General features: G+C 42.1%; 3 protein-coding genes across 3 annotated transcripts; 1 reads left to right on the plus strand and 2 right to left on the minus strand.

Annotated features, from left to right (window-relative positions):
• Positions 1–2,667: 2,667 nt before the first annotated feature.
• On the plus strand, positions 2,668–5,326 carry LOC110979998 (uncharacterized). The gene is made up of 4 exons (XM_087148845.1): positions 2,668–2,802; positions 3,235–3,537; positions 3,884–3,988; positions 4,364–5,326. The coding sequence occupies exons 1-3, from the start codon at positions 2,787–2,789 to the stop codon at positions 3,985–3,987; spliced, it is 423 nt and encodes a 140-aa protein (XP_087004971.1). The 5' UTR covers positions 2,668–2,786; the 3' UTR covers position 3,988; positions 4,364–5,326.
• Positions 5,061–9,338, minus strand: LOC110980530 (uncharacterized). The gene is made up of 9 exons (XM_022237311.2): positions 9,059–9,338; positions 8,723–8,862; positions 8,314–8,406; positions 7,776–7,914; positions 7,613–7,653; positions 7,187–7,256; positions 6,953–6,989; positions 6,763–6,817; positions 5,061–6,474 (listed from the first exon to the last, which is right to left on the minus strand). Exons 1-9 carry the CDS (start codon positions 9,093–9,095, stop codon positions 6,271–6,273), a joined length of 816 nt encoding a protein of 271 aa, XP_022093003.1. The 5' UTR covers positions 9,096–9,338; the 3' UTR covers positions 5,061–6,270.
• A 668-nt stretch (positions 9,339–10,006) lies between these two features.
• Positions 10,007–17,056, minus strand: trit1 (tRNA isopentenyltransferase 1). Its single transcript, XM_022237287.2, has 9 exons — positions 16,903–17,056; positions 14,931–15,167; positions 14,009–14,640; positions 13,664–13,806; positions 13,194–13,311; positions 12,233–12,429; positions 11,822–11,931; positions 11,512–11,635; positions 10,007–10,646 (listed from the first exon to the last, which is right to left on the minus strand). The coding sequence occupies exons 1-9, from the start codon at positions 17,041–17,043 to the stop codon at positions 10,495–10,497; spliced, it is 1,854 nt and encodes a 617-aa protein (XP_022092979.2). The 5' UTR covers positions 17,044–17,056; the 3' UTR covers positions 10,007–10,494.
• Positions 17,057–27,344: the final 10,288 nt, after the last annotated feature.

Raw genomic sequence — 27,344 nt, forward strand, 5'->3', positions numbered from 1 at the left:
CCGCCTCTCCCCCAAAAGGAACTAGAACCGCGTCTGCAAAGAGCTGGGAGGGGCGTGGCCCCGCGTGATACACCTCACTGGGTGGATTTAACAGACTTCCGTTCTCGTCTCCAATTTAGCTTGATTTCCTGTCGACGAAATTGGTAAAGATCAGATAACCAGTTCAGCTGAAAAACAAATAAAAACGCTCCCAAACGATATTATGAAAATACATTCCAAGCATCTCCCTTCACTGAAAAATTGCCTGGGTTAAATTGCAACCCAAGGAGGGGTGGAACTTACTGCAATATGGGCTGTGTTCACCCAATTTTGGGACGAGAATCACTTTCTGTTTTATTTTCCATCCACACAATGAATGGATATTAACCACTATTTGGTTAAAACAAACCAGTAAGTAATTTCAATCACCCACATTGGGTTGAAACAACCTAAGCTATTGCAGTTGCAGTTTTTACCCTCCATTGGGTTAAAATTTAACCCAGGTAAGTGTTCAGTGTTGAGTTGAACTACAGTTGAACAATTGTTTGAAAATGGTGTTCCCCCAACTCGAAACAACGGTGCCATGCCATCGATCCCACCTGCTTTCATCATTAACCACGTTCCTCGTTCATTTTGCGGTTTGAGGAGAGAGGAAATAAAAGCTTGTTTTTGCACTGCACTTCCACAAACTATTCGGATGAATTCTTAAATTCCCAAAAGAAGACTGAACTAAAAAGGTGTTGTTTGACAGATGGCGCCACGCACGTACCTGAACTTCAAGGAAACCGAAGTCGAGATGACCCGCATAGGGCCGCGTATTCAACGGTCACGTACGGTTGCCGTACAGCGTTTAAAGGGGGCTCATATCGCCCGTAACAGGGGCCGCTACAAGGGATCAGCATGGGTAAGATTTTAAGGTAGTCTTAATGGTACTAACGAAAGAAAGAAAAGCAGCTCTCTATCTGGAAGACCATAACCTCTCCAACTCTGACCATACCGGCCTGTCACAGTCACCGGCCTGGTGACCTCATCAATGATAGGGTCACTGTGTCCATCGTTGCGGCCGGAACAAGAGTAATCCCTCTGTGACCAACGATATCCTCGAAGTCGGGCAAGCGTATTAAAGCCAATAATCTTCGTCCCTGTCCACAAAATCTCCAGGATCGCAGATCGAGTTAATTTTCGGCGAACAAATCCTTTTCAATCATTTAAACGATACAAAGTGATTTCAAAAGTATTGGCCCGGCTTTGGCATCAACAACACACCGAGGTCAAGTTGAGACTACAAGTCGAAATTCTAGTCTCCCTGCACAAGTATAATAATTGATGCGATCTCATCAGACCGGGGTGGAAAAATCAAAGCTTTTTATCCACTAGGTTTTGAACAGTAAAAACTACATTCCTCCAAGTAGCTCAGTCGGCCTTGTCCCATTTTAGTTGAAAACTGGACCCATGAATGGGAGCGTTTGCCCCGTTGATCAAAAACAATCATTGGGGAAAGTTAACAAACTGTGGCAGCAAAAATTAATATGCACCTACCCCTTGACCCCAGACGGGGTCAACTGCACCGAAGTTCACAAAGATACTTCCCAAATAACCGACCTTTCCCACGTCAATCCAATCTATTTTTCTGTAGTGTTCTATTATACGTCAATTGTTGCAAGAATGGATTTTTATTAAGTGACCGCATGCAGTCTTAAAACTTTGACCCTGTTTGTACAGAAACTGCGATGCAAGCGAGCTAACTTCACAACCGTCCGAAAGGTTTTTGCCCCTCAGTTCCATCTGGAAAGCATCAACTGCGTGGTAATGCGGTTTACGCGTTATTACGGTGAAAACCTTTACGGCACTACAGGGAATTATTCAGCGACGACATCTGTCCGGCAATCAGGCTACGCCAATATAACCTGAGTGTCCATTCCTATAAGAAATAAAACAGGTGTACCACCAAATGCCTAGAAACCTTTCCCATCATACCTTTAGCATTAATTCAATTGAAAAACGACTTGTTAAAAAAACTGGTGTGACAGTGCTATAGTGTAACTTGGTATAATGAGGGCAAGGGGGTCTCTTCTCGAGCTATACACTTTCACTTAAAGTTTAAGCCCGGTCCAGAGTTTTGGGACCCATCACCGAACTGTTGAAACGATGATCCAAGTGCAACGAGTAGTCCTGCCTAGAAAATATTCTCTCCTCCCCAGAACATGGACCGTACTTAAAGTTACACTGAAGCTTTGGAATGTTTTAATACTTGCCATCCAACGGAAAGGGTTTCGTCAAAGTTTCTGACGAACTATTTGGCAAGAGGCAGTGATGTCGAAGTTGCGCTGACCATTGCTTGTCAACCGATGTATGAAGTCGTTTTTTTCTTCTTTTCAAAGGAGACAGTGAGGGCGAGTGTGTTTGAGTGGCACTCAAAACTATTTCCAAGAAGCCCTTTGAAAACTTGGTTTCCCAGATTCGGGGGAACCTTCAGGCACTTCCGTTTTTCGACCATTACAAACATTTTAGATCCAAACTTGCTCGACCGTAAAAGTGACCCTCACAGCTTGACCGCGTCCTCTGGGCTTGGCCCACGACCAAGGCCTCATCCTCGAAATACGTCACAACCTTCAACGCGCTGTGATTGGTCCCTCGGTCTAACGAGCATGACACGTTCTCCAATCAGAGCGACGTCAAGTAGCCTAATAAGGTGCGTGGGCCTGGGCGCGGCGGGTCACGGCCAATCGTTTTTCTTATAAAGTTGGTGGGTACGCACCGGCTGAGAGCACAATCTTCAGCAAACCTATGCACCCAAAGAACTTCATATGTTAGTACTGTACGGTAAGGCTGCTTACTTTTTTTTCTGCACGACTGTACTTTGTGCATTTTTATTTTTGTCACATTTCAGATTTTCTTTGGTGAAGTGAGGATTCATATTAGAGTTCTCTAAGTTTGCTTGGCTGTAAATCAACTCTTAAAAACAATTAAGCTTGCTAACGCTGTGAAACGAATTTCATTTTATGAATTGTATACAACTGACGTGACACGTTACTCGTGGCAATGCGCTGTATGTAACGCAAGAAGTTTCTGTGAACGATTTTTGGGGGACACAACGAAGGCACAAACACGAATGGATGGGGGCTTTCTCTGATCTCGGATTTTTCTTTGGTCATGCGCATGTTCTGTGAACTCCGGATATCCGCGCGGGAAAAGGGAAAGGAAGGAAAAACTTTAGCAGAAATATTTTCGATTTTTTTTTTCTCTCGCTGACAGGAGCTGCAAAAGATAGCATGGCTTCACGTACACTTCTCTACCTCTCGCTCTTTGCGTTCTGTGTCCTGGTTGCCATGGTAACATTGACAGAGGCCCATGACGTGGACACCGCCGACACGGACCTCCAGCACCGAGTTGAGAGGCGGAGTTTGACCGAGGCACTCCTGGCGAGGAGATCAGTCAACACCGAGGGAGAGACGGGAGACACGGGCAGGAGAAAGGGTCGACGAGGGAAGAAAGGACGTGGGAAAGGAAAAGGGAGGAGAAAGGGAAGAAAAAACAAAGGACCACCGCAATATACCGGTAAGTTTACCAACAAGTCGAAAAATTTGTGAGAAACTAGACAAACGCAACAATTTTAGGAGATCACTTATTGTCGAAATTTCAGAGAGCCTTTTGAAGTACTTCACGTCAATTCTGCTTCGAAAAATGGGTCACAAAAATAACAAGCAAAGTCTGAGTGCGCTAAGCGTGAAACTAACCTTTCGAATTTCGTGGCATTCTAAAATCGAAAATGAGGAAAATATAAAGAAACGATGAAAAAAGGATTGAAAAGATCAATGAACCGCTGATTTATGGTATTCGTATTATGTCTTATGAGATGGCATTTATAATTATCATTTCGATAAATCTATTGTTTTATCGGTAGCTTGCATACACCCAGCCAACGGTTTGACATGCACCTGTGACATGAGATTTGAGAAGTTCAAGAATCATCCCGTCAAACAGTACAAATATTACACGATTTGCTAAGGTAAGGTAGGCGAACTTGACACTTCCCTTAAAATGCAGACAGGTGTATTATCATTTAAATACATACAACTATGCAACCAACAGCAAAACCAGCTATTTGCAAGGTCCTATCGTTTCTCAGGTTAGTTTATTGGATAAAAAGAACACTCAAAATCGATTTGTTGAAATATTTTGCTTTTATCAAGAGGTCATCAGTTCACTGACCATAACTTTTCTATTCTTCTCTGTTCTATTTTATACTGAGGTGCGGTACTTTAAGTTTTATCCTTTCGGTGAGCAATACAACGGAGTCTAGCTTTTCTGCTCGCGTCTAAAAACCAAAGAAGTATGTGCATTTCAAACGTAAGAACTCTCTTTGTAACCTTTCTTTCCCCAGTGATGGCAGAGCTTCCAAGATTGAAGCGAGGACAGAAGTACCTCGAACGAATGGACAACAAACATCTAAGTCAACAACTAAGTCACAACAAAGCTTCATGTTCACATCATGACGGGGGCGCATGAACCCACAGCGCGCCTTGCCTGTGGCTTCCAAGGACGATGACGCACAAGGCCCCGTGTGCCGTGTGTCAAAGACGACAAGGCCGCCCTGATTTTTCCCCTGACAAGTACAGTACATGTACAGTATTTGACGCCCAAGTTGAAAAACTGAACAAAGGTAAAAAGAAGAACAACTCGCGGTTGGTTGAAGGCTGGATTTTTTTCAGAGGATGTAACGAGTCTCCAATTTCAGAACCAAATCGGTCATATTCTCGAATTTGAAAGCATCGTCTGAAGGAAAGCCAACACACAACCAAATAATAGGGCCCAAGAGTTGAGGAGAAATGTCGGTACATAACTTCAAGTTCCTCTGTCACTTCAGTGAAATCCCACAAGACTTCCTGAGTTTCAAATCCTAACAGATTATGACTTGCTTCGTAAAGTTTATACTTGTTGACTGCTTTATACCTGTATATTATATTTGTATTAAACCTATTTTCACTATTACGCCTTTGCTGAAATGTTATTGTTTCATGAGTGGATTTTACTGCTGCTTGACGATAAAAAATGATTTGCACTTTTATTAAGAAACAGAATTTCAAGTAATAACGTTTGCTGCATTTATTTTAACAACCAGTTCAGTACAGAGATAATCAATAATTAGTTAATTACAGGAACAGGGAAGAATGAGGAAGCACTAATGACTGTGGGTTGTCGAAGGCGTGAGTTCAATAAATTGATGGCTGAGATCGAGATAGATAGAAAATGGAATATGGAAGGGCTGCATAGCACTGTGATCAGAATATCGACAAGAACATAAAATCAGTGCTCTGAAATACGTGATTGCCAAGCTGTCGGTGACTGAGTACCTTCTTCAGGGCAAGCAGATTCAGTTCTCAACGCAGAAATGAATCTACTTGCCCTGAAGAAGGTACTCAGTTAACGAAACCTCGGCAATTACATATTTCAGAGCACTGATTTGATATTTTATCCTTGTAGATAGAAAATGGAGTTCATTTGAAAACGCATATGCTGCTTTATTATTCATTATTATAACTGCCAAACACTTGCTGCTGTTGAAATGCTACAATGCTGTCCTTATTTCACGTGATAGAACGATTGAATTTTGGTACTTGTTGTGCGTAAAGAAATCGCGAATCTTCCTTAGAATACTGTTGTGAAGACCACGATTTCAATCGACTCTAAGCATCAAAATTTATTTCCGTTAATTTGAGATTTTGTTTTAGAGATGTTGTAATAAAATACAGTCATATGATGCATGTGTCCTTGCTCCGTGGATGATGTAATGGCATGTGACGTCATAAAGTAGTATCACTGTGTTCGTCCCGCTTAGAAAATCCTGAAGGGACTTTCCCCAGCCTGTAGTTTCATTTACACGTATGTCATAATGCACTGGTTTCTAGCACTGGAATTTATGGCACTAGGAATTAACAGAATGACGAGACGTGCAGTTTCAAGCTTCTGCGAACACTTACACTGCACATCTGCAACAATGGGGAGATACCTCCTGGGGACCACACATAAAACTCGGTGTTGAAGTACAGCAAAGATTTCAATAAGCACGTCAGTTTTCGCTTTTCTCTTTTCCCCGTGTTTTCAACAAAACAACAAGTACGCTCCAAGGATATTGGAGCCCAGGTGACTTGCGAGGTAACTAAGAAGCCGTTAGAGAAAAATAAAGGCAAGGGGGGGGCACCTTAGAAGGAATGATATCTCATACATATGAACTGCCGTGAACAACAGGGCTGTCTGAAGTCGTCATCATTATCCAATGTTGTTTTTATTTCACACCGGAAACTTCACGCCCGGATCGTTCTCCGTCGGCACGAGTGGCGCGCCGGGACGTACAGAGCGCCCTCCGTCGACACCCAAGCAGCAGCCGCTTACCATGGCAGCTGAATCCGATGCAAGGAATACAATTGCCTTGGCAACCTCCGAAGCCTTGCCAGGCCGACCCAGTGGATGGCGCTTCTTACTCAACTCAATCACCTATTTTAGATTAGGCACAGGTTTAAGTGGGGCCTATTTTATGTTTCCAAGTTTTTTGGTGCTTAATTTATCGTTTCATTGGCCGGGATGAGGCCAGGATGGCACCTTAACTGTTGATGTTTGGGTCTCGGGAAAAATTGGAACTAGTCAATGATTTGAATTACCGCAAAGATTTTTTTATGATGTGACAGGGTTAATTAGAATTTTGAGCATATTGATTTGTGGGGCACTTACATCACAGGGATGGGAGGGGGAAGAGATACGACACGAAGACCAGGCACGACATACCTTGTCGATTTCAGCTCCATTTCGGTCGAAAAGTGCCGTCATAGTAGCACCAGGACTGAAAACAAGCAAGGCACGAAATTTTTTTTTAAAATAAGGAAAAAACCAAAATACAAAATTTCCCTCAAAATTGTGTTGCAACCCCTCACCCTCTTTGAAACGGAAAACAGTTTTCGTGTGAAATATCACTTACTTCACAGAATTGACGCGCACCCCCTGTTCAGCGTATTCTGAAAGTTAAAGATGGGGAAAATTGATACTTCAGACCAGATACTACAAGCCAAAAAGCTTTCTCGAAGGCACAAACGTCATTGCTATCATTTTATTCATATAGTACATGTACAGATCAAGTTGAAAAAAAAAGGTCTGGAGTTTCAACAGAGCACAGCAGGCTTTGAACATTTGGTGATCATTCAATCAAGTATACCTTCAGATGTGGTGTACGTAAGGCCGTCCATTCCTGCCTTTGACATACTATAGACCAGGCTGCTCGGATGCTGCGGTTTAAGTGCACAAAGAAAAAAACTGTCAATCTGAGCTCTTCCTCTTTAAAGTAACCGCAATTTCTCGCGCAATTCTGCAAAGAACATTCCTCCACCTCCCATGAAAAAGTTCTCCTCCATTCAGCAAATACAGCAGGGATCGAGGTATCAAAATTTATCATGACTCCATGAAAAGATGTCCCTGGATCCAGTTCAACCGATCATTGATTTTTATCTCTTCTGTCAAAAATGTCTCTCTCCAAGCTTAATCAGGCTGCAGCAATATAAATATCACCTTTACCAGAGAATAAAATTGTAAACTTCCTTATTGGCGTCAATTTTTGTGTTTGCTAACAGAACGATTTACTTACGGCAGTGATACTAACACAGCTGGAAACATTGACAACAACACCTGGAAAGGAGACCATTAAACGATGTTAAAAATCCTGCAATTCCGAGACACTCAAAAACAACAATATTAGGTTGATGTCAAAAAGAAATGGTAATTACAAAACTACGAATGTTAATACCAACCTTTGGATCGTATTAGGTGTGGAAGGGCAAGGTGTGTTAAGATGAACGGTGCCCTCAAGTTAACACTGAAAATCTCATCAAATTTATCCATGGTGGATGTTTCCAAGGTTCCTAAATGCGGCTGACCAGCACAGTTTATCTGACAAAATACGAAACAATTACAGCGAAGCAACAGATAATTCAAGTTTCTGTCATAGAGAATGGACGAGGAACTGTAGATTCCTGCTATTTTGACCGAAACGAGGGGGAGGGTACGAGGGTTACCACCTCGTCGTTACGAATCTACAATAACTGTAAAGTCGTAAAAATAACTAGACTTTGAACACAGAAAAAGTTTAATGTACAGGAAAGATTGTCAGACTGCCAGAGCTGTCCGCTACAGGCTTTCTAGGGCATCTACTTGGAAAAGTGAAACCCCCCCCCAAAAAAAAACCCAGAGAAAAAGAACTGGACGACGGGAAAACTGGAGCAAACAAGAGAATCCTCATGATTATTTTCAGCTTTCAGAAAAAAGGCGTAATTTACATGTACCACTCACCAAAATATCGAGAGATCCAAAGTGCTCCAATGATTTTTCTACTATCTTTTCCAGGAAGGAATCTTCTGTAAGGTCGCCTGGCAACAGCAGGACCTGTAAAGAACATTACGATTGAACTGTGAGAGGTATATCAGGGAGCACTCAGTTGGGACTCCTCTCGGAATCATCCCAACACTGTTGGCAAAATGACTGTGTTTGGGGTTAGAGAAACTGACTTTGAAAATATCCTGACGTGTCCCACGAAGATATTTACCTCGAAACAAAGGCTCAAATTGCACAGTTGAGAAGGGAAACGAATGTCTTTTCAGCAAATTTCTCCTAAAATGGCATGGAAACTGCCTATATTCTTTAAAAAAAAAAAACATGTTTCAGGAATTGCCAAATCCTTTAGTTAAAACCCAAGTCTCACCAAGTCCTCTGCAAGGCCACGTTCGACGCACTGTTGTTTCACTTTCTGCAGCTTCTCTGCGCTGCGTCCGGTCAGGGAAAGCTGGCAACTCAGTGAAGCCAGCTGAACGGCCGTCTCAGCCCCTATCCCCGAACTGGCACCTGCAAAATGAACAGATCAAATCCTGGGCCTATAATGATCCATTCACTGCAAATTAGTGAAGGAGCAAAACTTACGTGACGAAAAGCAGAAAAACGGACACCTGTTGCTATTTATATCGTAATTTGGGATGTGTATGACGCTCATTCAAATGATAAAAAAAGCATCGCATTGAATTAGCATGTTGTGTGTTCTTACCTGTAATTAGGGCAACCTTTCTGCTGAATGATCCCATAATCGTGTCCGACCAGTCTGAGAGAAAAAAAAGTCCGGTCCTCTTGTTTCCACCGAAATTACTCGTTCAACCCTGGCGCAAGTTGTAATGATATAGTTATGCTCAACCCATCCACAGGTCATCATGTATTGGCCCTGAATATTCCAATTGGTCACCAACCTCATCCCGATATCACTTTCGTTTGTTGTGATGGTGGGCACATTTTACTGTGCGATGTCACGCGACAACAACAGAGAAAAGCCTACCAGCAAGTCTACCTGGTGGCAGCCAGGCCGGATTTTATATACCGTTGGCCTTACTACAGTGTACTCACTCATAGCCACAAGCACCAATTTCACAGCGCTGATGAGCACTGCAGCCTGGCATTAACATTTCATGTTGATTTCAAGCTATGTCAGCTATGTACAATGTACTACATGTAGCTAGTTTTTCCAATATTGAAGGGGGGGAGGCGCTGTGGTATCTCTCTCGGCCCTCAAATTTTTCGTAGCCCCCGAATTATTTTGCAGGCCTTGGCACAGTGGCTGCTGTGCCCATTGGACAACCCAGCTCCGGTTATAAAAAACATTTTGAAGCTGCAGATACAAATTTAGGGTGTAGTTATCTACTGGGAGGAGCCATAATGTAAATTTGCTGGCATGTCAGTCTATCTTTCATGAGGGCAAGCTGTGCTGTATTACTGGGTTATGTGGTCTGATGGAAAAGAGAGGAAAAGGAAATCTAACACAGTCTGGCATCTCTTGACAGGGATCGGACGTCTTAAAGTGCAGTTATTGCAATGTCATCGGGAAACAGGTTGCAAAATGGCCAATGTACTGTGAACTAACAAGATATAATCATACTAACTTGAAATTAAAATTCACAAAATGATGCAACTCAAAAATCTTTTGATATCGTTCCTTTTCATTAAAAGCTTTTATATTAGTAATGAATTTTTTAATCATGAATGTAAGTCAACTTCCATTGGAGAATTTGTCAAATATCTGTCAAATATCACGTGGTCAGAAATATCAATACCCTCTGATGAAATAAAAAACAATCATGGTCCGTGTAAGATATCATCGTGGTATGCAACAATTATTGATATGATGGGAGCTAGACCCGTAAGAAATTCTGCCTCTCTGCTGTATCTATTAAGGTCTAGATGTATTTATAGCACTGTGACTCATCTACTGAGCTGTCGTTTACGACTACAAAGTTAATTATGAGAAGTTGCGAAAGCTCTTGTGGAAACGTATCTGAATCTCCATTCTTAAAAATATATTTTAATTAAATGGCCAAGATTTAAAAAAACTTTTTTTAGATTGATAATATTGACTTGTAAGCCGTAAAGTCATCAAAAATCTCGAGTTTGATAATATACAATATTTCTGACAATCTGTGTTCTCAGGATGAAATGTTATCCATCTCCGATGTCTTGCTTTTTATCCTCCTGTCTATGAGTGTTTGCTTTTTCCATTGTGGATATTGTCTTCTCTTCATGTGATTTCCCAAGGGATGCCAGTCTGAGTTTCCGAGACTTCTTGTAATGTCGCTTCGACTTCAAGTGCCCTATTTTGGAAAAGACATGCCAAGGGGGCATGAGGTTAACTATCTTGAGGTATTCCAGGCACAGATTAAATACAGGGGCTCAGGATGGATTGGGAAGAAATAGCTAAACCGAAATCAAATTAATTCCAAGAAAAAAAAGTAACTGGCATTCTGCTAAAACAGGAGACACCTGCCACAATTTCCAAAGTTTTTGCTTTCATTCCCCATATCACAATTTTTTTCAGGCATCTAACATGGTCCTAAGCCTTTGGTAGACTTTCAAATCTTGGCCAACGTCTAAAGTCTTGTCTCATGTACCAAGACTTGTCGCAAGCCTACAGTTACAAGACTTTGATCATTCTTTGAGTGTGGGATCAAATTCCAAGTTCCAGGACTAGTCAGAATTAGTATGAAGTCTCGGATTAAGTCTACAATCTGAGGTAGAAAATCTCAGTCTCTAGAAGAGATTCACATTTTGGCGTTTTTGATATTTGGAAAGAGTAACCCGTCTATTTAATTCCATTTTTTTTTGCAGGATCAGAAATATAAAAATGTCATTGTTTTGTTAGCAATTTCAATGATATTTGTGCTCGGTCAGAAATGTTGAAACAATGTTAGAAATAAAGATGCAAAGCTGCCAGAAAAATGTCACATTATACTTTTACCCAAAATGTTCCGTGTACATATCATTGGAAAGCTCTCTTTCTGCTGAATTCAAACATACCAATATCTCAATTTTTGAAAATTCCGATTTCCACCTTAATTGTGGTGACAGGACACAATTAGTCTCAAGTCCTTGACTGCGTCTCGACAGATTGGTTAAGGCTCAAGTCAACAATTCAGGGGGAAAACAGATCTGAAATCTGACTTGAAAATGGTTGCTCACCAAGCCACTGCTGCTTCCCCACAAACACTCTCCCTCCGCAGATATCACAGATGTGCCTGACAGAGGCATCATCCGAGGGCCTCCCTACTTCAGGCTCCAGGGGTGCCACAGGAGGTTCCTTGCCCTGCAGACAAACATCAAAGAAGACATCCTCACAAAAAGCATCTACTTTATTTGCATGGTTTAAAAGGCTCCAATGCAAACTCTTCAGTGGCTCTCTCGTGCTCTCTGCAAAGCTTTGTCATTTTAATTTGTAATGCCTTCAAGCTCAGCGTTCAACTCTGAACGGTGCAGCCCCAGTCCGACTCACCTCCTGGATGGCTTCGATTATGGCCAGGGATGGCCGGAGAACCTTCTCATCCCATGATGCAGGGTCAGTGGAATCCACGGCATACACCGCAGGTACATTGCTTCCAGGCCCTGCCGAGAAAAATGCAATAGAAGTCACATCAAAAAGAGAGGTTATGCAAAGATGTTGATCTATTTTGCTGTTAAGAGAAATTTCATCAAAACCAGTAGCAGAGCTACCAAAGGAATGAAGGTTGGGAAAAAATCAATTGATGGAGAAAAATCTAGACCCACATGAATGAATTTGAAGGACTTTCAGATACTTGGACATAAAAGCTAAACCTCTGAAACCTTTCATTAAATTGCAAAAAATGAAGTCTTCATAAATTGGGTAATTTCTGAAAATGACCCAACTGTAGCTTATTAAACTCACGTCTAACAAATCTATTTTTGATCCATCTGATTTGCCTGCGTGCATACTGCCTGGTCGCCATCTTCAGCTTCTCAATCCCCTCCCCAAGGAGGTTCTTAGCCATCTCTGTCTCCCGCTGTTGTTCTGGCAAGATGAGGTAGGAATGGAACTCCTTGAATCCTATGGACTGGAAGATCCCTTGGGTGTATAGGCTCTCACTGACAAGAGTTTGAGGAAACCAAACCAAAAGGAGCTTTGAAAAATAGACTTGAGTAATTTTTGTTATTCAGCAGAAGTTCCCCCCCCCCAGAAGTCAAAGAGTGAGATGGACTTGGAATTGCTTTTACATCGACAATGTGGATCTGATCAACACTGGATCGTATGTTCAAGTCGAACCATCCCAATTTGAACCAGAGTAAGGTCCTGCTGAATTTCAGGCAGATGGCTGTGGTCATTTGCCGAGAATGACATCCAACTTATTTTACCCTTTATTTCTCTGTTCCTGTGCTATAAAGCCCCCTATTACAGCCACAAGGTCAAAATACTCCAAGGAACGAGAGCAGTATTATGACACCATCAAACCACCCTCATCCACGCATGTTTTTTACTCTGAGTATTCTTGTGGTAGAACTGAACTCTCAAAAGATGAATTTTTTTTATAAATGCGAAGAGAAGCTACCACATTAGTCATTTCACGGGAATTAATAATTGGTTCCTGTTTAATAATCTTTTTTTCATAAAAGCAATGTGATTGATCTTTAATCTTAGAAGTGTCAACGTCAACGTCAACGTACTGCATTCAAAGAGGCCTAGGAAAGCCAGTACACACAGAATTATCAAGCGTAATATCTTGAAATGGTGGAAATATTATTTTGTGAATCACAACAATTGTAAGATTTAGCAGCTATTCTTTTTAATTGCGTGATACAAAATTGACACAAGTCTCAAGATATCTCTTCCTACTATACTGTCAGCAACCTACCTATCTGCTTGAGTTTCTACTCTTTGACGGTTGTACTCGCGATGAAAATCAGACAGTTCATCCAGAAGACCCCTGCTCAGCATGTCATCGACTCTTACATCCAGTCTCTGATCCAGTGCTGAAGATAAAATAACACAAAGGACTCATGGGCCAAAGCTGGATACAGATTGAAGAACTAAGTGAAATGCCAATGTGAGCTTCATCCAGGAAGGCTTAACACGAAAGAAAGAGTACTTCTAGCAAAATCTGAATTTGGTGTCTAGAGGCAGGTCTAGGTCTTTGTCCACTGCTGCAAGCTTTGGCTCAGGAAGCCTGTTTTGGACACAGCCTCTTCTAACTTGGAACCATAGAAACAGTTGGCAAGGATCAGGTGTGTGTTGGTGCTTCTAGTAGTCAGTATTTTGTTCCCAGAAGGTCTTAACGTGACTAACACCACGTTGAAAATGCAGAAACCATTCAAGGACATGTACCATCTCGATCACACTGCAACCACAGGATGCAGACATCTTGGAAGCGGAGAGGACCACCCAAGGGCCCGCCTCCCTCCTCCTCCATCTGACCAGAGAGCATCTCGCTGTGAGTTTGACCCAGCTGCTCATACACTTGAAGACTCCTGTCAGAGGATAAAACACTGTGATCAGCCTTTAAACTGTACAAAGTGGAAACAAAAACACAAAATGGAGAGACATGTTCCAGAACCAACAACTCCAAAGGACACACTTCTATGCCAAACTCTTTCCTCTTTGGCTCAATACTGGGTACATTATTTAAAATGAGCCAGTGCACTTTGATGAGTGAATAAACCTGAGTCTAACCTGATTATCTTGCGTCTGTTGTTTGGATGCAATGTTTCTGCCCTATGAGGGTCTACCTCAGCTAGAATCTTGTAGAGATCCTCTGTTGCTGTTCCTTCTACATCAATTGTCATCAACTCTTCCTGTTCCAGAACCTCTTCATGCTGTAACCTGCAGGATCCCTTGGCCGACACTTCAGTTGTATTGTCCACGTAGAGACTTTTCTTAGGCTGACTGATCTCACTTTCTCGGCCTGTTTGGTCCACTGGCTGTAAATTTGAAGTGTCCCGCTGATCACAGTGCACTTTTTCAGCTAGCCTGCCTGGTCTTTTCTCCTCTGTTAATAGCATTCCATCAGTTTTCTCAAGCCCTATGTCTGGGATTAAATCAGGTTTACCCTCGGGAAGTCCTGATGAGCGCAAAGCTGGTCTGTTTTCTGAGGCAGGGGGTTCACTTTGAACCAAAGCCTCTGAATCAACAAGGCTCAAAGACTTCTCTGCGTCACTGGCAATCTTGGAGGAACTGAGGGTAGGGCTTAGATTTTGCCCCTTGTTAGTAGCAAGGTCTGCGTGTGAGTGTTTTACTTTCTTCTTGATGTGTAGGTTCAGTGGATCTCCTCTTGTCTCTAGAAGCAAGTCATCAATCTTTGAGTGCTATGAAAAAGATACAACACTGACCATCATCTGGGAAGGATACTTCTCTAATTCAAGTGAAGAGATGTAAATTGTTGACATTCATAAAATGTCTTTGAATGGGTTTAAAGCAACATTGGGGGGCACTAAATAGTTGATGGGAAAAAGACGGCAAGTTATAGAAAGTGGGTTCTTTGTAACTTTCTAGCTTGCAGTGATGTAGCTCACTAATCTAGTTTTTATTCATGACAGGGATTGTGCCACCTTCCCTTTCTGATTTCAAAGCTTGCTTTCATTCTTTCATATTTTACCTCTGCATCCAACAACACTCTCCACAGCAGAGCCTCGATGTAATAGTTGGTTCCACCAACGATCACCGGTACTCTTCCCGCAATCAGTAGACCTTCTATGATTGGGAGAGCCTTGTTGCGGAAATCGACTACGGTGTACCGACTCAATGGACTGAGAAAATCAATAAGGTGATGAGGGCATGCTTGCTGTTCACACGGGGTTACTTTATTGGTGATAATATCCAGGCCTTTGTAAACCTAGTAAAATTAACAACACCGTATCAATGCACCAAATACAAAGTACATAGAGCAAATTGAACAATCAGTAACAGAAATATGCAGTATGTTGCCTTCTGATCATTCCAGTCTTTTTGTGTCATCTCTATTGTTTGAGGCAATCGGTATTTCTGCACTGAACAGAGATAGAACCTGCCAGGCAGTATTAATTGCCTACATATCAATGCAACACTGTGGATGGAATGTTTGTTATGGCTCACTAATGAGAGGAAGGGGTCCAGATCTTTGTGACTAACTTTAGCCTTAACCATTCTGAATCCAAGAGGCATATGCATGATTTCAATGGTCCCTCAGGGTTAATGTTAATCATATCACTCACATAATTTATTCAGGTTATACAAGATGACTGCTGGGAGCTTTTACATTGAACATCTTCAAAATGGCCAACAAAAGGATTACTATTATTATTATCCATTTCACTCCATATTAAAATAAAAAGACAAGTACATAATACAAGTAATATAATTGATATGATTGATTTTCGGTCTGGGAATCATCAAGTTCTGCCGCTTTTTATCAATGGGACTGAAGTAGGGAGGACGCCCTCATTCAAATTTTGGGGTATTTTTATCTCTAACTCTTTGGGGTGGGCTGAACACGTTGATTACTGTGTAAAAAAGGCTCAGCAGCGATTGTATTTTCTCCGCCGTTTGAGAAAATTTCGCAGTTTGTTGGCATTGCTGTTCTCAAGATGTTTTATCGTGCCGTCATTGAGAGTGTTCTGACACTCTCTATTACTGTTTGGTATGGAAGCACTACTGTTGACGAAAGAAGGAAAATAGCTTGCGTTGTAAATACAGCATCACAGATCATTGGTATTGAAATGAATTCGGCTGAGGAGATTTATAAACAGTGAACATTGGCACGTGCTCACTCCATTACTGCAGACGAGTCTCATCCGGCCACTGAGCTCTTTCAAATGATGAGGCGTAAATACAGATCAATTCAGGGACGCACTAAGCGATTAAACCGCTCATTTTATAACACTGCAGTCAGGTACCTAAATGGGAATTTTAAATAAATTTCAAATATATATAGTTTGTGTTTTTTTTAATCTTAACCTAACTGAATCAAGAATACATTGTGCTTTTTGTGAATATTTTAGATATATATGTATGTTAGGTTTTTACTTAGCGAGCAGTCAAGTAATTTCTATTATTTGTACTTTTTATGAATATGTAGCAATGAATTTCTATTCTATTCTATAAACAAGGCTGTAAAAAAGGAAGTCTTAACTACATTTCAGGGCTTGTTTGACCCCGAAAAACCCCATGCCCTGGGTTGCCTCATAAGGAGAAAGTTGTGTATGAATACATCATTGTGAAAATGGAATGTAGGCCTACAATGTAAATTAAGGTACATGTGAATGGATGTACATGGTGGCACTGTTATGTCCCTTTTGCACTCCATCAATGCAAGGGGTGTGCACCCTGAATATCAAACAGTTACTTATTCAATGTTGGAGTATCAAACAGTTAGGCCTACTTGTTCAACAATGAGTGCTGAATGAGCAACTAATTTCACATTGGTCATAAGCTAGAGGCTAGTATAGGCCTAGCCTACATCGACCATGGCATGACCACATACATGTAGCTAGCCTACCCCCAGAACTGTGGGGTACGACGTCCGACCCCATAATTCTGGGGGCAACCTTCAGGCCTGTGTAACACATGTAGGCCTACGTGGCAAAAATCACCTGCATTGAGTCAGCACTGATAATTTCTCCACCGAAGCGTTCACCGATCTGTATGGCTAACTTTGACTTTCCCGTTCCAGTTGCCCCTAATATTACGACAACCGGTAAACGACGCAACACAGTTGACATGGGAGCAGCCATCTTGTTTCTTCAAAGCCCGCCCTCCTTTGATAGAGTATAATTGCAAGTGCGCCCTCTACCATTTAGCGCCCATTCAATGGAGATCAACGGGCCCATCAAAGAGCGCCCTCTTCGCATTTCCAAATTTACGTTGAAGGACGCCCTCTTGTGACAGAAAAAATCATCCATTGCACAATAATATTGAAGTGCGCCCTCTTGTGATAATGAAATCCACTCTGAAAATCGTAAACAGTGCCCTCCCTGAAGTTTACTTTCACAGGTGATTACACACATACAGTTTTCGCAGTTTTGTGAATTGTACAAGAAAAAAAAAAGAAAAAGGAAATCGGACTCTTTGCCCGATTTATTCACTAATTTTTTTTCCACAGAAACGTTTTTTTACTCCATAGACTGTTTTTTGAAGTGTGTATGTGTTTTTCCTGAAAGAGCGTCACGTGTTCATCTAAAAAATTCTTCTCGGTCATCAAAATGGCATGTTCACTGAATGATTTGCTCGTCCCATCCACCTGAAGTTCACAAATCGGACTCTTGAAATGTTCCGGTGCCTCACCGCGGTAGGTGACCAATCACTAATCCGTGTGAATCTGCTCAAATGGACCAGGAACAACGGCCAAGGGGCACTCAGATATCTAGTCCACACAAAAGACTGCTTCATAGAAGTAGGGATTATAAAAAACAAAACTTTTTTATCACTGTTCTCGCCTAAAGCTCTCCGTCCTTGGAAGGGGAGACATCTAATAAGAAACATTTGTGTCAATGAATAAAGTGGAACTTCTTCCTTCCCTGTAGGCGCTTGTTACAAAAGAAGCCCTGCTCATGGACGCCTAGTTACGCACCTGTTAGCAATTTTTAATTGGGCGATTGGGATAGCAGGGACGCATCTGTTTGAAACTCTAGTCATGCTCTTGTCGAACTCCGTGATTTGAGAAATTGCCACAGCTGTGTTGTAGTTGGAATGAATGAAGGTATTTTCCCGTCATGTTACATTCCCTTCTTCCTCTACTTACAATTAATTTTTCGTAGCGGGCAATAAGCAAAAGTCGGCTTTTCCCCAGATAGGAACAAAAACGAAAAACTTCCCTTCGTCTCAATGCGTTCTATGTGCTCTGAAGCAATTTAAAGTCGTTCAGAAATCATCACCATCTCTGTGTTGGATTTCATTTCTCAAACTATTCCTGTGAGAGTCAACTATGTCACACTCTCCATCGTTCCAATAATCTTCGGAAATCGATTTTGCACTAACCTTTTGCCCACCCTTTAACATTCACTTCTACCCGTCTATCCAAAACCTCGATTCATTACCCTGCAAACTACAGAAAAGAACTCCAATAATCAGGCCACAAAAATTCTCTTCCCATCGGCCCACAAGTCTAGTCTTTTAAGTTGACCGCCCACAAAAGAACTTTATCGGCCGATACTTGGAAAAGTGACCCAGGTGATATACATAATGTATTGAACGCCTGGTGCGACACGTCACTTGTGTGACTTGGAGATTATCGGTCTTGTCTTTTGTTAACCGGCCATCCAAACGGTCGCTGAACCAGGTACATGTGGTATGCGGTCATCTACCGGTCAGTCGATGGACAGCCGGTGCTTCAGCCTGCAGTGGAGTCAGTAGTGTTGATAGATTTCTCATCCAGTAAAATGAACCTTACCTGGACGAATCTTACCTGTTGTAGTTGTCGAGCTAAATTTTGCCATTTAGTCAATTCCAAATGGGGTGTTTTGGAAAGATGGGTAAGTGATTGTTCCATGAGACCATGAAGAGCCCATCTCCAACGAGATTCCTTGCTTCTAACATGTGGAGGGATTTTTCTCAAAGGGTTTAATTATTGATCGGTTCATGGGTCAAGTGAGACAAAAACCAATCTGTGGCCAAGAATGCCGATGCCAACTTCCGCGCCTCAGGTGTCCTTTTTTGGGGAGGGGGTGGGAGCGTGGGCTGGTCTGGTTGTAATCAGCCGTAATAAAAGGGATTTACTTATCGATAACAGCGGGCAGATAACGCTGGTAATTTATAACAAACCTCTGTGCTTACCACGGAACATATCGAGCCGATTAAACTGACCAGGGTCGTGCACATTTGTATTTTTTCGGTTTTTCGGTTGCGGTTTTTTTCTCTGTGACCAATGATAAGCTATGCTCTGTTTATGCATGAGGGTAAAACCATAGAGGTCTCGCTATTTGGTGTAACCATGGAGACTTTGAAAAACATTATAGCTTGGTCACGTGATGCAGTTGGGTCATTCTGTACATGTAGTCCAAAGGTGTGGCATTTTTGATGTCTTTATAATTATGGCTCCTCAAAAAGTGGACATTCACTGTATTGTTTTTAGACAGGTTTTCACTCCTATGCAGAGGTAATATTATAATGGAACACTCTTTTTTTTTATTAAGAGTGAGTTTCGACTTGTCATTTAGAGAGCAAGTAACTAAACCACGTTGTATTGTAACTTTTCAACAAGCTCCTCATTGATAAACCGAGTGGACCAGTGCAGCTTGCCTATTTATTGCAAAATTTAATACCATTGGCGGCATAAAACTCCATGGTAACACGGAAAAGACGTTCTCAGATACATACAGGGGGATCCCTGAAGCCAATGCTTTGACTAGGTATCTTATTGATCTCCGAGAAAAATGTGCGCAAAAAGGCTCCAGTTGTCCAACCTAATTCGAAAGACCCCTCTGATAGCAAATGAGCTAATGATTACCCCAGGATGGTTTTTGACGGGTGAAAGGGTAACGCTGGACCGGACAGGTATTATCTCTGTAATTAACAGTGGGCTACAAGTACAACTAAACCCAGCAGCTGAGCCGGGATTAATTAGAGCTCCGGCTAGACTAAGTGATATCGATTCCGACTAGTGTGACCCTGTCGCCTGCAGAGGTTACCCGGGGATTAAGACATACCACACCTCTCCAATACACGGTGGCATAACCCCTCAGGGGGTTGACTAACAATGTCAGTTGCCCTGCCGCATCCCTGATCTTCAGATCAAAGATTGACCGGACGCGTCAGTCAGAGACCTTTTCATCTTGGATTAAGGTGGCATTCCTGGCCGGCTTGTGTGCAAACCATCAACAGAAGGTGGTCCGATCACGGAGGATTTCCCGACAATCGCTATGGAAGAAGCCACCAACATTCACAGACTTTGAATAAAGATACTCAATGTCTTCTTATCTTCAGGTGATCGGGGGTTGACTCATTATTTGTTATGTTATTGTTCAGTTTATTGGGGTAATGTAAGAGCCCGCTCAGTAGAGAAACCATTTTGTAAAAGTTTACTCGAAGCATCCTCTTCAAAGCAAAATGAGGCAACCTCCCACTAGGCCTGTTTCTGCCAGAGTACGATGTACTCCAAGGTAATCGCGATCGGAAAACTTTCACTAAACCTCACTCAGTTGAAAATCTTTTGGATGATGTGCGATCACGCCAAATTTAAACGCACAGCCTTTCTACTCATAAAACTCGTCCCAGATGCATCTTCTTAGTGAAAGCTCATCGCAACCTTTTCAATAGCTCCCAACCATTTCCATTGTTTCCAAAATCTTGTACACTCAGTTCTTTAAATTCACGTGAAAATAACAACTTGAATTCTCCATACTAAAACCACCGTTGCTATACCTGGTGATTCGGGGCAAGCTTTTGCTTAGCTATAAGAGACGCCTTGCAACAATACACTGTTCTCAATGGATAAGAAGGGCACAAAGGAACCAGTCCATTCCAGAGGTGATGGTTGCTATGCAAAAGCTTGGCCAGAATCAGGAGGTACAGCAAAAGTGTCTTTAGTCTGGGGAATTCAAATTGTTACGTTCCTGTGCGATCAGATAACACAGTGTACCAGATTTTATTCAAATTCAACTCGAAAGTGACTTATTATTATTTGCCTTCAGAATTCTCAAGACTGGGATACGATAGTCCCATCAGTTGCCCTTATCAAGTTATCTGGTTACAGAGTTCCGCCCCATCCTCCGTCTTTGCAGCCAGTCCGTCGATGGTCGACCTATCAAACCCTTAATTTTAACTGTTGACGGGTTCGCTAAATATTCCGCTGGTCCGGAATTTTGAATAGCGCGGATCAATCAGGAAATGTGAAAACAGTAACTCCCTCAATGGGTAAACACCTCAAAAGGAAACTGATCAGATTGGTAGGAAAAGAGTGGGAATGAATGACAATTGGATGCGTGAAGTTCACACTGGTGAGAGTATAGCATAACGTAAGAAACCATTTCACATTGTTTTGCCATGTCTTAGCCTGCAATACTGTGGCATTGGCATTTGAGAAAAAAAGAGCAGAGAAAGCGATCCAACCACTCCAACCCATCCTAACGACCATCAGCAAAAGACACAAATACTTGGACTGTTGTTAAAAAAAACTAAGTGGTGCAGGAAAAAAATGTGCTCACATCAACATAATAATTCAGCCTTATCAACGCTGCAAAAGACTGTTGCAAAAATATGTTATCCAAACATTTTTCCAGCGTAGTCGTTTTAGATAAACGTTTACACTCATCACTCTCGCAATATGTCAGCTCCTGGAACCTATTAATCAACCGTCGCCATTATCTATGACAACCCAAATGGTTCTCAGCTTATTAGCTGACCGCAACCCGCCCACAAACATTCTGTGCATAGTCCTAATGATGTTATCACCTAAGACTCGCGTTCGTCGTCGCTAACCAGTCTGGGAAACTATGTTGAAAAGTACGCAAGCATTGCTATCAACCTTTCTGGGAACAGCTAGAGACTGTGCATTGTTGTCAAGGAGAAGCGCCCTCAGGGAGGGCTGAACATCACGAACCAATGCGCAAAACGAAAGGAAAAGTTTCATTAAATCGTTCAGCATAATTATCTTCACAGAGGCGCCTTGTTTTTCTTAAGTTAAAACAGCTTTCTTTTGCACATAACAACAACTTCTTGTAACAGACTATGGTCAGGACCTCACGTAATTTACTCCTCACAGTGCCTTTAAAATGAAATGAGTTTCACTGATTTATAGCTGCAAGTTTGTCAGTCAATTAAGCCACGATTTGTCTCCTAGTTTCTCTTGGAAGCATTTGTAACATTTCATAGGGATTCACTGCGTGTACATGTAGGCCTATATGGCACATGAATTGTTACGCCTATTATAAAACCTTACCCCTCGTGTTAATTTCATTAATTAATTGATTCAGGGTTCGTTGGTGGCCTTTCCGCCTGCTGTCCTACAAACCAAAATGACTAGAATTGGACGCAGGTGTTCATTTGGCGCACGTTACAAACGAACACATGCTGCATTAAAAAAACAATGAATGGTGGAGAATTCGAAGTGTCCCTGGAAGACCTAAATCCAAATAGAAATGTAATCACTTGTGTAAACTGGAGTTCCTTAAAAAAAAAAAAGTTGCATGGAAATTGATGTTCATCACGATAAATGGCAAGAATTGCAAATGACATTGTCAATTCTATAGAAATGTATTCAGCTTTAAATGTTATTCAGTACTTCTCAACCAAACCGGTGCCCCCCCCCAAAAAGAAATCGTCAGTTTTTGTTGGACAACAACAAAATAATTCATCCCTGTGTACAAAAGAGAGAACAAATAGTTTCAAAACGTATTTTTGAAGCTCCCAAAATCCACTTATCACGTATCAGCGCAGGAGGAATAAAATGGCAAGAATATGTACCGGGTAATACTTGCATCCTCTCATCATATAACCAGTCATGCACGAAAGGCAGAGAACAGATCACGGAATCACTGATGAATTTTACAGCTTTTTTCTAGCACCACGTCACTTCATTGCCGTCAACGCTGGTGGCAGCCTGTACGTTCCACAGCATGTTCAGCCCTGACCTGTTTCTATCATTCAATAATCATTAGCCCACATAGATTATGTTTTGTTACAAAACATACTGTAACATGCCGTTATCAACTGTAGCGGTGCTTGTTGTGAAATTGTCATTCGCACCTCCCACGTTAAGGGAAAGCCTGATGCTATCGGTCGCGTCTCAAGCAAAATAAGTAACCAAGCAAATACAATTGGCAGCTTGATTCATTCTGGGCACACATCGGGGACCGAGTCACTTGTAGACGTGTGTAGAGAGCACATACAGCCCGACTCGTCATGCTATCACCTCCTCCAGCGTTACATCAAGATGACAATATCATTCTCTTTGTCCAATCTAACCCAATCTCCTCGTCTCCCCGTAGCAACCCATCCATCTGCAATGCCGGGGCTTCATCACCACCTTCTTCTCTCGCATCGGTGGTCTCATCCGCAGACACAAAACATCCCCCCCTGGGCGTTACCGTGGTAACCTCATCCGTCTCGTGTCCTCCTTTGTCTGATGAGGTTTGTTGTGGCGAGAGTAGCGGCGGCTTGAACCGCTGCTGCACCGCCCGTCTGGCACTTAGTCAGAGACGTCAGAGCCAGCCAGCGCTGGATCATTTTGTTTACCGAGGTGGCTGTCAGAGGCCCCGGGTAGAAGGATTATGAATAATGCATGCTCTGTCATGATTTATGCAGACACAATAGCAGAACAGGCTTGAAAATATGTGTGTTACCTCCTGATTAATTTACATAATTATCTTCTTCCTCATGAATGTTCTTTACGATAGAAAAAGGGAGATTTTAAAAAGTCTCTTAAGGCCCAAGTTATAATTGGTTTCACTGGAAAGGCAAGGAGACAACTCATTCCTGACATTCAGAACTCAAGATGAAAAGAGATACAGAATGACAAACCGAATGATTGTTCAGAAGGAGTAAGGATCGGACGACAGACTCTGAGATGGAAATATTTATATTTAAACTCCCGAGAAAAGGAAGGCCAACGGATTCCCCGAAAGTCACCGAAAGCTGAAATCTTTCATGAAGATATAAAAAGGAATATAGGAGGTACAAGCATAAAGGCACAGGGTTTCTTGAAACATTCTTCTGATCATCGGACACAGTTATTCTTTTATATTGTTCATGAATTATTCAACAGAGGTGGCAATGATAATAATGGTAGTGTCATTCCATGCGCATCATTCGTGTCCCATCTTTAGTTTTGTGGTTATTCTTCATCATCCTTTCTCACTGCGATGTAAGAGAAAAAATATTCTCTGAAAATATACTCTGAAAAGACCGGAGCATCTCTCATGTCGACACACTGCCAAGCTATGCGCGGATGGCCAGGTATGTGCGTAGCGAGAATCTTGGCTCCACCCACATCTTGTGACGAGTTCCCCCTCTCTCCGGCTCCCCAAGATGACTCATTGATAAAACCGCATCAGAGTGAATCAAGACGTCTACGCGATGATGAAGTTGTTCTGATGAGGTAGCGATGAGACATCGCGAAGGTCGGGGTGGATACTAGACTTGACTCAAGTCGCTCCTAGGTCTGTGAAATAATATCCTAAATAATGAGAAAGTCCGCATTTTTCAGCAAAGAACCACCGATGGAAGGGACTAGACAGATGAAAAGTCCCCAGATTGTCTGTTTACGAACTTTATGTGTCAATGAATGTGTGACTCAGGAGCGGTTTTCAACCAGAAAAGCCTTCCACAAGTTTACCTTCGAGTGAAGGGCGTGCTCTGAATTGTAGCATAGCAGTGCATCGTGTTGTCGGTTCCATAGTACAGCAATCTTATTGCAAAAATACCTCAATGCCAGATCGTGGTGACTCAGCGATTTGATCCACTGCACCACATCAGTCCTTTCCATCCCTTGCAACAGTTTTGTACGCATCAATGAATCGTAGAAAAATTACAAGTCGTGCTTGATAAAAAAAAAGGAAACACTACAATCCGGACATCCTTACCGTCAGACAACACCTCACTTCTTCCTGTCATTATCTGAGATGAGATTTGAGTTTGTCAGCCTACAACCTCAACAGACCCAAATCCATTTGCTGTGAGGACTCACCAAGCGTCATTCAATCAGCCGTCCACTTTTCTTGTTCTCCGTCAGACCGGGTCGTTGTCGTATGAGTGACTTGGATTTCTTCCCAACGCTCACTCAATGCAGAAACTGGTCTCGTAAAAAGTCATGCACAGCAATGCCAATTAGCTAAATCTGACAGGCAGTGTTTTTGCTTGTTCGTTTGTTCCCTTTATTTTCCGACAAGTCTTCTCCTCACCTCTTCGCTTAGGCCACTGAGCCTGAGCATCCACTGCTCTGGGCAAATGAAGAATGATTGCACATTTTTACATGGCAAAAGGGGTTTAAATACGGGAGACCATATGCGGCCATTCTAAACCACTGCACAGGTTTGCCCATTTAAATCTTTGTCGCCCTGAATTGGAAGAATTCTACCCTGGTAAACCTAAGGAATCAGGGATGACGTTCTCGAGATCTTATTGTGGGATAGGTCTGTCTTCTCCCCCCCCCCCAAAAAAAAACCTCGCCAGTAAATTTCTCAAATTTCTTCTTTCGATTTCAGAAAGCGAAATCAGATATGCATGAGCAAGTACATGTTCAACGGAAAGCACAGCTTTCTGTTTATGTTTTCATGTTCGCTTCTCAATATTTGTTTCCGCAATTTAATCTTGAGAATTAGAAGTGGTAAATACACGCAGTTGTTTAAACTTTAATGGGGAATAATAAGGCAACGTGGAAATACGAATTTATAAAGCTTCACGGTGTTTAGTCAATATTTTCCAGTGAGAGCTTATTTTGTAATGTAAGCACCTTTGGATGAGCGCAAACAGAAACTGAGCAGGAGAGAAGGGAGCAAGACTCAAAGGAGACAAGGCCCGCCTGGTGATGCACGGCCGAGAGAATTCCTGGGATGTGAGTCAGGTATGTAGTCTCCATGGCGACCAAGCAAACAGGCATTCCTGCTGGCTTCTCCGCGCACAGCCCGGGAAAACCATCGTCTGCGCTGACACACTTTGCGTCTAGGCGCGGACGCCGACTGGAATACTGCAACAGTTGTGGGTCGGGCTGCAACAGATCTGGCCGGTATTAAGGGGGGGGGGTGCGGGGGAATTAGTCTTATCACTCGTGCTTGGAAGAACGTCCATCTTATTGTTTCTGGATCAGGATGTTATCGTCTGTTGTCAGTTTTTGGTACAACATTGTTTAATTTAAATAAATACACTTGTAATTAAATTTAAATAAATACACTTGTAATTTAATTTCCATTTCTATCAGCTGCTATTCCAGGCTTGGTCGATGTCTTAAAATCGCTGTTTCCACTAATTATGCATATCCACCCAAATGGACGACGCGTCGCCACGGTAATGTCCCCCAAACCTTGTGGTTTTAACCTGGATTGTCAAGGTATATTTCCTGAGTTCCTCGTTTGCAAAAAAAAGTCTCCTTCACAATGTACCGCATTTCGTCTCACAAAAGAAACCATTTAAAGTCAAATCCGGTTCTGAACATGTATTTGTTTTTCTCAACATCCTCCCAGTTCGAACTTTTCAGGTGGAACCCAAGGTATTCGTGGTATGTTTTATCCCAGCGGCATCGGTATCAAATAGTTTACTTTCGTTTTCAAAACTTGTTGAACTTCCACTTTGTCCGAAGGTCGTGGGAAACGGTCCAAGAGTACATTGTTGAACCGAATGGCGCCACCATGCGGTGGCTAGATGTAATTAATTGTGTTCATTAATGCTGCTGCTCAGATCCACGGCTTTTTGTAAGATTTGTTCAATATCTGGATTGAACAACTTTACCAACGCTTCATTTCCATATTAATCAAGACAATTGCGAAAAGAAATGATTTTAGATAAATTCTTTTAGCCACGCACAATAGTCTCGAATGGCAGATAACCTACCAAAACCCTCGTCCCCGTTCTGTTCGATTCCTACGACCTGAATTTTTTTTTTGCTTCCCAGGGCTACATCAAACATGATATCGTTACTGGCGGAACTTAAAAACGACATAAAACAAGTTACCATTTGACCACAATATCACTTATTTCCGTAGGTACCTAATTATTAAAATAAAGTTTTCGACTCGTAAACGGTTTTCCTGAGCATGGGTTTTCAACTTCCTAGAAACCACAACGAATCCGCTCACAGCTTACCGCCTTTCGTGCTCATCATGCTACTAATTTTCTTTCTCACGGCTCGGAAGTTTTTTGCACACGTTCCTATCCAAATGTCAACTGTTTGAAACTTGGCATGCCAACCGCATTGCACACACCCCCTCATGAATATTAATGACATTCCATATCACAAAAGGTCACCCACGTGACCCAAATGGCGCGCTTTTGCGGATAAAGAAAAGTCTATGTACACAGTGTACATTGTCAGTTCCGGCTCCCATAGGCAGCTGTTTGTGTGCAATTGCACATTACTTTCAGACAAAGAAAACACACCACTGGAGTA

This window comes from Acanthaster planci, linkage group LG18, assembly GCF_054643075.1.
Source record: "Acanthaster planci isolate LZ-2023a linkage group LG18, COTS_SCS, whole genome shotgun sequence".
Lineage (NCBI taxonomy): Eukaryota > Metazoa > Echinodermata > Asteroidea > Valvatida > Acanthasteridae > Acanthaster > Acanthaster planci.